The following is a 12522-nucleotide window of genomic DNA, read 5'->3' as shown; positions in this document are numbered from 1 at the left end:
TCAGCGCATTACCTTGTCCACACGCTTGTACCTCAGAGGCTTCACAGAGATTGCCTCACTGCTCCATGTCCCTGGCCTGATCCAATACTCAGCCTCTACCCAGTCTCCCTTGCATGGGTGGAAACCTGAAATGGCCAAAGAGAAAATTTCAATAGCACTCAAATGTGCAGTGTACTCTGAACTTATGACATGCTCAAGTAATTTCCAGGCCAGCTTCCCTGATTTCTGTTTTAGGTACCAACCACCCTCCAGCTGCTAAGACACTGAATCTCAACCTTCCTAATACTGGGACCCTTTAATACAGTTCCTCATGTTGTGGTACCCCCCAATCATACAATTATTTCATTGATCCTTCATAACTGTGATTCTGCCATGGTTATGAAGCCTAATGTGAACGTCTCACATGGGACCCCACAAGGGTGAGAGCCGCTGCTCGAAGAGAAGGGAAGAGAACCCAGTATGGTCATTCATTCTTAAATCAGGCTTGTCATCTCAGACTTTCCCTCAGAATCTATTTTCTTTATTTTGCCATATTAAAAGTAATTTTAACCAGGTGTCATGGTGCACGCCTTAAATCCCAGCACTCAGAAGGCAGAGGCAGGCCTATCTGTGAATTCAAGGCCAGCCTAACCTACACAGAGAGTTCCAAGCCAGAGCTACATAGTGAGATCCAGTCTCAAAAAACCAAAACCAGAATGAATACCCAAAGAATTGGGACTTAGGAGAAAGGATACACATGAGGTAAAATTCCAGAGTCCACATAAAAGCAATGCAGATGGTAGGCTTGGGCTGAATTATGTCAGAATAAATAAGTGAAAAGTGAACAGCAATTGAAGAAGACACCTGATATCTAACCTATGGCCTTCAAAACAAAATATATGCACATCATGCTGGAGAGTATGTGCACAAAGACTTGTGCTCAAGCACAAGTGCACATATACACAGATGCACATGAGCACACACATCAGTGTGTCTTTGAAGTGTACTGTGTTAGTGTAGTACTTTTCTTGTTATGACAACAAAGTGCCTGAAAAAAGCTGCTTAGGGAAGGAGCTTTGGTGTTGCTCAGGGCACAATCCACGATGACCCAGAGTGTGTGCTGCAGAGAGCAGACCTCACAGTGCCGGAAAGAGCACGATGTAGCCAGTCACTGTACAGCCACAGTCAGGATCAGACTAGACAAAGACTGGGGGTAGCCCAGGCCATAGGCTGATGCCACCCACATTTAAGATGGATCTTCCCTCCTTGCTTAAATCTCTCCGGAAACACTTTCATGCCCAGAGATATCTCTTGTGATTCTAAATCCAGTTACATTGACAGTGAATAGTAACCAAGTATACTAATTGTCAACTTGACACCTAAAATCCTAACATTCCACCTCTGGCCCTCAAAAGCTCATAGTATTTCATAATGCAAAAAAGGTCCCTAAGGTCAACACTCTTCAAAACTTAACCAGAGACTCTACCAGGATCCAGGCATCCTCTTAAGTGTGAGCCTCTGTAATATCAACAAACAAAAATCAAGCTACATATGGACCCAGTACACATCCCTAATTCAAAAGGGAGATATTGAGGCACAGCAAAGCAACACTGATCCAGCCAAGCAACACCAAAACCCAGTAAGGCAAACACCAACTCTGCAGTCTATGCCTTGCACCTGAGATCTTACAATGGACTCATTTTGGGCTCCAACAGCCTTGACATCGCTGCTCCTTTAGCTCTGCTGTCTACAGCTTGGGGCAGCTCTTTTCTATGTGTGAAGCTTTCCTTGTTGGACATACTGAGTTCTTCATTATGGAATTAGTCTTCACTATTTCATGCAATGATTTCTCAAGGCCTTCTTCCAGGAAATCTAACCCTGTCTTACACTTAGTGGCTTCCTGGAACTTTGGTGCAAATTTCCCTAATAGCCCATTAAGAAAACCAGCACCATAAGACAGCATTGTTAAGTTCTGTTTCCAGTTTAAGATGTAGTTTGGTTCCCTTCTACCATAGCTTCTATAGACCTTGGTGGCTAGGGCTGGGAAAACACTGCAGGCAAACACTGTGGAGCACAGCACCTCTGCCGTGTCCTTCTCAGTTCCACTCTCTCCTTTCACACTTCTTGCCATCAGCGCCAAGTCTGAGCTCCTCTTAATGCTGACATGTTTTAAGAATTCAGCTGCTTTCTTGGCACTGCGGCATCTGTAACTTCAACTACACTCACACTAACTCTATTTTTCTGCTCTATCTCACTATAATCTGAGAAAGAGCAGCAAACAGTGACCACGCCACAGCTGATGTGCACTGTACCTTGAAATGTCCTCCACCAAACAACTTAGTTCACTGCATTTAAATTCAGTCTTACTCAAGCTTTGAGGATATAAGCAGGAAGCAGTCAAATTTGCTTGTAGGTGAACTTCCAGTACAGCCCTGAGTGCTTTCTGAAGTGCTGTGAGTCAAGAGTTGGTGTTCCATTCCTGTCTTCCATGTTCCCAACAGAACAGCCCATTAAACTCATACAGTTCTCGGGCGTCTCTAGCTTCAAGCTCCAGACTCTTCCATACTTCTGCACACAACTTCCAAACTCCTACGAACCTTACGGCCAGGTTCCTCACAGCACAGCCTTGCTTCTCAGTGTTGCCTGTATTAGTTGCATTACTGCTTATCTTATCTTACTGCTGAGACAAAATACTTAACAAAACCAACTTACAAGGGAAGATTTTTTGGGTCCCAGTTTGAAGAGGGAGGGAAGGATGGCATTGAGAGCACCTCTGTGGTGCTGGCTGGAATGTGAGGTGGCTGTTCACCCCATGTCCACTCTCAGGAAGCAAAGAAGAGTAAGTTCCCATGCCGAGGTTGCTGTCTGCTTTTCCTGTTTCATTCACTCTGGGCCCTGCCTGTGCCATGGTGCAGCCCACACGCAGAGTGTGCCTCTTGGATAATTTTCAATTCAGCCAGGTTGACATTAAGTATTATTAACCTCACAGAATGTATGACCCTAAAACCTGCTATGTGCGTTGCTGACTTGAGCTTCATAAGTAAATGTCAAATAAGCCAGGTGTGCTGGTACATGCCTTTTATCATTTGTGAGGCAGAGGAAGGCACATATCTAAGTTCAAAGTCAGCCTGGTCTATATAGTGAGTTCCAGGTCAGTCAGGACTATATAGTGAGATTCTGCCTCAAAAAATGTTATAATTATATCTTGAAATTAGGGCCAATTTTCTAACAGTTTCTGAAATGATCCTTAATATAATTCTATTATTTTGTACTGCGTGTTTATGAAAAGCACCATCTTCAACATTGGTTATTATACTATCAAAATGCTGACCAAAAGCAGCTTAATTTTAATGTTAGCACCTCTTCTCAGATATGTAACAGCACAGAAAAAAAGTCATGTGGCCACGCCTAGCTGCATCTGAGTGACCCCCAAAAGTTGTGGGCACATGCAGAGTACCTTGCCAGCTCTCTCCTTACCACCCTCTGCTAACACTTTCTTTGATCACCAGGAACAGGACTGAATGGGTCAAATGACCAGGCTGAGAGAGCAGAGAACAGGCAGGCATGGAGGAGCTGTACCAACTGTCTGCCTTGGCAGGGCAAAGGACTCTGTCACTGAGATAGGGGCTGGAAGGCAGGAGGGATACGAGAAGAGAGGGCAGATGTTGGTACAAGATTTAACTTTTAAAAAATTTACTATTACTATCATTTTTTTTTTTTAGTTTTTTGAGACAGGGTTTTTTATGTAGTCCTAGATATCCTAGAACTTGCTATGTAGATCAGGCTGGTTTTGAACTCAAGAGATCCTCCTGACTCTGATGCGGCATATATGTGGAGGTCAGAGGCCAACTCTGTAGACTCAGTTCTTTCTCCTATCATCTTTACAACAGTTCTAGGGCTCATACTCAGGCTGACAGTGTTGCATAATAAGTACCTATACCCACTGAGCAATCTGACCAGCCTTGGGTACGGGCCTTAAAAGCAACAAAGGACCTCAGAATATCAGAGATAAGAACAGTTCAAGAGACTACTTTAATTAACAAGGAGGCAGCTGAGCCAGGGTGGCCCTCACTGGACTGCACATGGTGCTAGAGTCCTGGATATAGGAAAAGCCCCTTGGTCTATCTGCTACTCACTATTTGGACCCCATGCTTTGGAATCTTACCCAGGGGCTGTAGGAAAGGATCTTTCATATTGTATTTTCTCCCAAGGATGTTCTTTTGCTATGGTCAGTGGGCATATTTCACATCTCTGAGCACATAGAAGAATCTTTGCAGCCCTTGAGATTTTCTTATTAGGAAATCTATAAGCACGCCCTACTCCTCAGGTTAACCTTTTGTACCTCTAGTGAAGCAGAATAAGTAGAAAGGACCAATTATTAGATGCTGATTTGGTGATTTGCTTAAGTTCTATTTCCACTACCCATTTCTAAGCGTTCGTTCATTTGCTACCCGAAACAGGAGGAGCTGGAGAAATCAGTCATTGCTGAAGCATCAGTCACTACCCTAACAACTGGCTGACTGTGCATACATGTACGTAAAGTCATGATCACTTGTCCCTCTCCTAACCTTATGGTTTTAGAGTATAAAATGCAACTATAAACTGGACCTGATGCCAAAGTCTTTCAGGAATTATTCTGCTTTCAGTGGACTGATAGTGTGTCCTGTCTTACACTACCACTGGTTCAGAGTGCTATTCCAGAAAGGTTTCCACAACACAGTCAACAGCTGCAGTATGAAACACCTTCTGCCTTTTCTCTCTGGGGACATCTCCCATCAAGGTTGCCCTGGGAATGGCTTCTAGCTGGCATGGCTGAGCAGTCTAAATAATCACAGGCAACCTTCTACCAGAACTGAGATTCCTTTGAAAAAATAGGTTTCAAAACCCCCAATAGTTACCTGTCAACTTCATTTTAGCAACCAGAGGTCTGGGTCAGAGTAACACAGGAAGCTTCCTGGTTGGCTGGCACCCAGGTTACAGGGCAGCTGATATTTATCTTTTGACATGTAGCCTAGTGCCATACAGTCCAAAAGCAACTCCCACAGTACAGTTTGCAGTGTGTACAGCATTTTGCCTGGAGGAAAAACTGACTCTGCTGTTCTTGTCTCCAGTGACTAGCAGTCTCCACTCCAGAGCAGTTAAACAGCACACAGATCTAATTCAACTCAGCAAATGACATAAGCAAATTCTTTCTTTAAACATAAAAGCAAAATTTTAGTTTGGCTAGAAAGAAAATTTGGATATATATTCTCTGGAAAACGCAAGGTGATCCAAGTCTTACTTTAACACACGTGAAGTATCTTAGAAAGAATTGTTCTTAAGCCAATGCTGTAGCTTAGACCTGTAGTCAGATCAAGCACTCAAGAGACAAAAGTAGGAAGGTCACTGCTAAGTTCTAACCTGGCCTACAGTGTAAAATTCTGTCTTAACAAAGAAAGAAAGGACATTTCCCAGTGGTTCTCACCCTGTGGTTCTCAAACCACCCCCCCACCCCCCGGTAAACCTCTCTCTGCAAAAGTATTTACAATTCCTAACAGCAGCAAAATTACAGTTAAGAAGTAGCAATGAAATGAATTTGTGGGGTTTGGTCACCACAACATGAGGAACTGTATTAAAGGACTGCAGCATTAGGAAGGTTGAGAACCACTGTCTTAGACGAACCACTGTCTTAGACGAACACACCATTCTTATATTAACAACTTAATGATCAATCAATATATTTGACAGATTAAAAACAAAACAAGTATTGAAACAGTGATCTCCAATCCAAAGTTCACTCAACATGCAAGAATCCTTGTGTGAGGCCAACACCTGGCAGTCACTTGTAAACATGACTCTTTCCATGACACACATAGGCAACTAAACTTAATTTACCTTCACACACACACTCCAGAGAGAAGTATGTGGTCTGGTTGATATAGCCAGCACCTTCCAACATGGAAGTCACACAGCCAATCAGCATTCTGGGGCTGGAGTCTGACAGCCCTTTGCTGGAGTGTTTGTTATCGTCTTCCCATTTGTCAGAGACGGCTTCCACCTGTGAGACGAAAGAACGGCTCTTTACACTGCCATAAGCAAGGCTAAAGACAGACTACGGGCAACATCCCCACCCCGAACTGGGAAGCCCTGACCAGGTATGGCAGGGATGGTGAGGATTTGTTTTCTGACTCACAGGAGTGCCTTCAGAAGGGGCTGAGTTTTTAAAGTGTTAAAAAGCACCGAGGACACAGAGGCTGGTGGGTCTCCATCAGAGGCCAGTCTGATTTACGTGAGAGTTCCAAGTCAACCAGGTCTACACAGTGATACCCTGTCTCAAAGAAAAAATCTTTTTGGTTTTTAGTCATGTGTGTGCATGTGAGTTAGAAGACAGTATCTAACTGCTGGAGTAAAAAGTGGCTGTAAGCCAGATGATATGGATGCTGGGTCACACACAGGAACAACAAGCATTCTTAACCACTGAGCCATCTCTCCAGCTCCTGAAGGGATGTTTAAGGGGCTCTCTGGCTTGTCCTTTAAAAGTGCATGAATCCCACTCCTGACCTCACTGGTAATTCCACCACTATGGGAGGCAGGATTGAACTAACATATTTTTGGAGACAGAGCTGTATAGCAATCTCTTCTGAATAAATATGAAAACATTAGCAAACTGAATGTAACAGCATATTATAAGGAGCATATACCACGAACAAATGCAGAAGTAGTTAAAAATTTCAAATTCAGTCAACATCACATTGATAGAATGAAATAGTCATGTATTTCCATTGACACATAAAAATTATTTAATAAAATTCAAACCTTCTGGAATAGGGAAGAAAGAAAGGATGGTTTCTTTATATGTCATACTTGTATAAAAATATCTTTGGGCTTCAGTAGTTAAGAGCACTGACGGGTCTTTCAAAGGAGCTGGATTTAATCCCCAACATCTGCAAAGCAACTAGCAGCCACCTGCAGCTCTCGTTCCATCTGTAGCTCTCTGATGTCTTCTTCTGGCCTTCTCATGCACACACATGAAGCACACAGACACACATGCAGGCAAAACACTCATACATACATTTTTTTTAAAAAAAGTACTAAAAACATCTCTAATGTCATCATGAAAACTGTCACTATGCAATAAACAGATGCCACAAAAATTTTATCTTAAAAGTTTCCAGGCCGGGCATGATGGCATCCACCTTTTATCTCCCCTGCCCCCGCCCCCAAACCCTCACAATGTTCCAACAGTCCTTCACAATATAAACAACAAAGTAGGAATACAAAGAGAAGTTCTCCAGCATAGTGAAGACTGTAAATGAAAAATCCATGGCTAACATCAACCCACAGCTGAAAGATGGAAAGCTCTCCTCTGCAGGTCAAGAAGCAGGCCAGAGTGCCAGTCTCCTCCCTCCACTCAACACTGTGCTCAAAGTCCTCAGCAAAGCACTTAGGTAAGAAACCGAACCAAAGGCATCCAAACCAGAAACTACTAAAACTGCCTTCATTCACAAATTGCTTAATCCTGTGTGTATAAGTTCCTAAATTTTACATTCTAAAACAGCCCCCAAATGGATAAACCTAATAACTGAATTTGTCAAGTATTAGGCATACAACAATTTGTTTTGTTTCTATGTGCTAGCAATAATGAATACAAAAAGGAAATTAAGCTTCTAAAAGAATGTGGACATGGTGGTGCATAGGTTAAATCTGGCATTTGGGTGGCTAAGGCAGAAGACTGTGAATCTCACTAGTTTAGTTTAGGCTATATAACAAGATTCTATTTTTTTTAAGAAAAGAATGTTTAAGAATCAACCATCAAAGAGACAGATTAAAATAAAAAAAACTTAACCATGTAGTGATATAAAATGAAACACTGTAACAACGTCAAAGGCAATTGTGAGAGCTGAAGCAGTAACTCAGGAGCTGAGAGCCCTGCAGGGGGCCATGTGGTTCAGAGTACAGATCCTAACATCCATGCAAAGAGGCCAATGCAACGTCAGTAACTATTAACTCAATAGTAGTTTGATCAATTTAATTTAACCTATCATTTTCTACCACTAAGAACTTATAGTACTAAAGAACTAGTTTTATATGAAGAAGTAAATTACTGAATAGATGCCACTGGCCATCTTTGATAGTCAGATAACAGAGTCCAGCTTTATACTTTTGTTTTTCTTCACCATGAAGCCTTGGCTAGCCTGGAACTCAGTGTGTAGACCAGGTAGGTCTAGAAACCACAGAGACCTTGTGTGTTAACTCACTCAGCCAATCTTGTAATTGTACATAATATTTTTAAAACACTAGAGAATAAAACCTATTCGTGAGTATTTGCCATAGCATAAACGTACAGGAAGACTTTACTTTTTGAGTTACAAATGTCTATGACTTGATCATTTACAATTATCATCATTTGTTTTGTTTTGTTAAAAAAAAACAAAACAGAAATCACTCTAACAAATAAAGCGCCCCCTCCTCACTCACAGGCTGACTTGACTACGTTCTTCTTGGCTAGTCCATGACTAAGAAGCTAACATACGTGGTGACTCAGGTTGAGGAGTGACCACTCCTTATACACTAAGACTTACTCTGATCGCTTTCAGTCCATTTGACACTTTGTTTTGTTCGACGACAGCGATAACCTCCTGCCCGACGTTCAGAAGCACTTTACTAGTCACAGCATCGTTGGAAAAGTAGATCAGGTCGTCAATCATGCCGTAGTCACTGCAGTACCTTGTCACAACGCCCTGCACCGTTTTCAACCTGGTGTCACCTGAAATAAGTGAGCACAGGGGTTGTATTAATAATAAATAATCATCCCAGGACCAGAACGAAGGGCAGAGTGCTCGCTGTTCCTCCAGAGAACCCAAGTTCAGTTCCCAGCAACCATGGGAGGGGGTCATAACCATCTATAGTGGCTGAGGATCTCATACTTTCTTCTGGCCTCTGCAGGTACCCCACACATGTGGTATATTCCTCCCCACACACACATAAACGATAAATCTAAAAGGGGGGATCCCAAATCTCACTACAATTAAACTCCCCAGGAGAAAGGCAAAGTGTGGGCATTCATTGGGGACAGGAACTTAACAGACTGACCCAGAGAAGCTGCCATTGAGATAAGCTTAGAAGAATGACTTTGAAACAGAATCCTAGGTTCTGAGGGGCTCAGGCAGTGAACATGGGGAGAGCTTAGACTACCAAGCCTGCCTGGCTGGTTTGACTCTGGCTCTTCTACCATGTGTACCCCGAGGGTGGTAGCTATCTCTACATGACCACTGTTAAGACGGTTAAATAACTGTGCGATGGACGAGCAGACTTCTGAGGGGCAGGCACAGGCTAAGGGGCCCCAGACACTGTCAGGCTTAAACAAGACACCGGAGGAGTCCTAGACATGTGCTATTTGCCCCTGTCACCATCAAAGCCACAGTCTTAAGAAGGTTCCAAACACAACACTGGGGCATAGAAAAGTGTATCTACGCCAAGAAAGTACAGAAACTTGGTCATTCGGTGATCTTTCATGAACTGGAGCTCCAGATACCATCTTTGAGTCCTCACTATACCTTTCCTGTGACCTTTCACTGGCAAACCTTCCAGTACCCTGATCAGGCTACTGTCTTAGTCAGGGTTTCTGTTCCTGCACAAACATCATGACCAAGAAACAAATTGGAGAGAAAAGGGTTTATTCAGCTTATACTTTCACACCAAAGGAAGTCAGTACTGGAACTCAAACAGGTCAGGAAGCAGGAGCTGATGCAGAGGCCATGGAGGGATGTTTCTTACTGGCTTGCTTCCCCTAGCTTGCTCAGCTTACTTTCTTATAGAACTCAAGGCTACCAGCCCAGGGATGGTACCACCCACAATGGGCCCTCCTCCCCTCTTGATCACTAATTGAGAAAATGCCTTACAGCTGGATCTCATGGAGGTATTTACTCAACTGAAGCTCTTTTCTCTATGATAACTCCAGCCTGTGTCAAGTTGACACACAAAATCAGCCAGTACACATGACACAACACCATAAAACTGGAACTCAAGCTGTTGCAGAAAGCCACTATTTTTTTTTTTTTTTAACAGTGTGGTTCTCAACCTTCCTTTAAAATAGTTCCTAATGTTGTGGTGACCTCAACCATAAAATTGTTTTTCTTGCTACTATACATCTGTATTTTTGCTACCATTGCGAATCATAATGTAAATAGCTGATATGTGACACCCCCCCCCTTATGGGGGCCATGACCTACAGGTTGAGAACCGCCCCTTTGGCCATATGCCATTATCTTCTCCGGGTTATATTTTGTTACAGAAATTAGCACATCTAAATACAAAAGGCCTTTTCTTTACCATGTTTTGCTCAACAACTTTTTTTTTTAAGTGTTATTTTTAGCTTCTCTCCGAAATTTCACTCTTTTAGAGGCTGGCGAAATCCAGGGAGCCACTAGCCCAAGTTCTCACGCAAAAGGTAAACTAGAAAGAAAGGCAGCAAGCATGGCCCTGAGCTCCGGGAAGAGGAAACCTGGTTAACTCTGGAGTGAAACCAAGCTCATGCCGGAAAGCCACTGTTCTTGGCAATGGTTCTAACACTGCGACCCTTTCTTTAATATAGCTCCTCCTGTTGTGGTGACCCCCACAACCATAGAATTATTTTTTTTGTTGTTGTTGTTGCTACTTCAGAAATGCCAGAATTGGAAGTCTGGGGATGATAAAGAATCCAAGGAGGATGACTTCCATTGTTTTTGGAAAGGACAACTCGGAAGTGGTAGCATGATGGTTTCCGGACCTCATTCATCCCACTGAGAGCTCAGTGGGGACCAAAACCAGGCAGAGGTGGGCAGCGATATCCGGTTGGCGCGTGTCGCACAAAATCACGCACAGTGAAGGAAAGGGACAAAGAGGTAGCCATGGCATTGGCCCAAGAATAGCAAGGCCCCCGTGCAAAATCACGCACCTTTTTTTCTCTCTGAGAAAATGACTAAGAGATACAGCCCGCTGGGTTTGCGGAAAGAAGCGAGGGCCAAGCCTAAGCTTCCAAAGGCCTGTTCTCGAACCACCGAAGGAAGGCGGGAGCGCCTGACCCGAGGGGTCACAGCTTCGCCCCACCTCCCAGGCCTGCCGAGGGCTTCCTGCGGAATGCTCCCTGCACCCTTACCTTCCGGCAGCTCCTGCCCTGGTTGCCCGACCTCCTCCTCAGGGACATCCTCCCTCCTCCAGAAGAAGGACACCAGCTTGGCAGCGAGGCGCAGCATGGCATCCACTCGGCGGCCTCCACCTCCGCCCCAGCTTCTCGCCCGCCCCCGCACGCCGCAGCCCCGCCCATGGGCCAGCACGCATGCGCCTGTAGAAGTCAGCCAATGGGGGTTCTCGCGTCTGCGCCTGCGCCTGCCTGTCATAGAACTCAGCCAATGGGGTCCTTGTATATTCCACGAGGCTCGACCGTTAGCCGTGAGAGGTTGGCGGTTAGCACGTGAGGAAGCACGGAGGTCCTCGCGCCAGTGACGAGAGGCCTGGCCTGCGCAGTGTGCGGATGAATGCAGCATGAAGCTGGGGCAGACGTTTCTGCTCAATCCACTTAAGTAAAAAGAGTTTCACTACCCAGTGCGACCTAAGGAGCAGTTTCGTAGGATGGTCCCTCTATTCCAATGTTCCTAACATTAACAGCTTTACTTGTCTGTCTGTCTGTTTGTTTGTTTGTTTGAGAATGGATGCTATATACCTAGGCTATGAACTCGCGACGTAGCCAAGGATGTTCTTGCATTCCTGATGCCCTGCCTCCATCTCCCAGGTTCAGAGGTTACAGACCTGTGCTATCACAATGCATTAGGCTGTGTTAGAGGCCCAAAGCCTGCCATGCTTAAATCTGTCAACAGAACTACATCCTAAAGTTTGGTTTTGTTTGCTCACTGTTTTTAAGTAAGCATTTAAAACTATAAATTTTGGTTAAGGTGCATCCTATAATTTGAATCGCAATTTCCTTTTTGTCTTGTGGTTTGAGTTTTATTTTGCTGTTTCCCCACCTCAACCCCCACAGGCATGTTGTCGGGATACGGCTATTTAGAGAGTTTTGGCTACTGATGTAATTTAGTCAGTCTTAGTACAATTTGGATGACTTCTGTTTTTAAAACTTGTCAGGGCCTGGTGATCTACACCTTTAAAAGGACTTGGGAGGAAGAGGCAGGCAGATTTCTGTGACTTCCAGGCCAGTTTGGTCTTCATAGTTAGTTCTAGGCCTGCCAGGGCTAAATAGTGAGAGGCTGTCTCAAAACAAAATAGAACACAAACCTTATCCAGGGTGTTCCCCACTTTGTTGATCTCCTGAATCTCCTTCACCGGATGTTCTGTGTGTCATAAACAACATGTATTCTGTTGTGTTTGTTGGGGATCTGATTTAGTTCTAGATTAAGTTTGTCTGTTTGTACATCATTGACACTCTTCAATTAAACATTTAGAGGCTGTCATAAAACCTTCTCAAGTGTGTTACTCAGAATACACAGGAAAATAATACACAGGACCCGACTGTTTATGGGGTTGGCGTCATCTTCAGAGATGCTGGCTAGGTACCCCAGTCAGGCTTTCTAT

At 43.9% G+C, this 12522-nt stretch overlaps 1 protein-coding gene across 1 annotated transcript in view; it reads right to left on the bottom strand.

Annotated features, from left to right (window-relative positions):
* The window catches only part of Mov10l1 (Mov10 like RISC complex RNA helicase 1), a 62382-nt gene extending 51190 nt beyond the window's left edge, over window positions 1–11192 (bottom strand). The window contains exons 1-4 of the mRNA XM_021217102.1: window positions 11096–11192; window positions 8541–8725; window positions 5854–6016; window positions 13–125 (exon numbers count right to left, since the gene is read on the bottom strand). Of these exons, the coding sequence (XP_021072761.1) occupies window positions 13–125; window positions 5854–6016; window positions 8541–8725; window positions 11096–11192 (558 nt within the window). The remainder of the gene's footprint in view (window positions 1–12; window positions 126–5853; window positions 6017–8540; window positions 8726–11095) is intronic.
* Window positions 11193–12522: the final 1330 nt, after the last annotated feature.

Source organism: Mus pahari, chromosome 17 (assembly GCF_900095145.1).
Source record: "Mus pahari chromosome 17, PAHARI_EIJ_v1.1, whole genome shotgun sequence".
Taxonomy (NCBI): Eukaryota; Metazoa; Chordata; class Mammalia; order Rodentia; family Muridae; genus Mus; species Mus pahari.
This window is presented reverse-complemented; position numbering and strand designations above follow the sequence as displayed.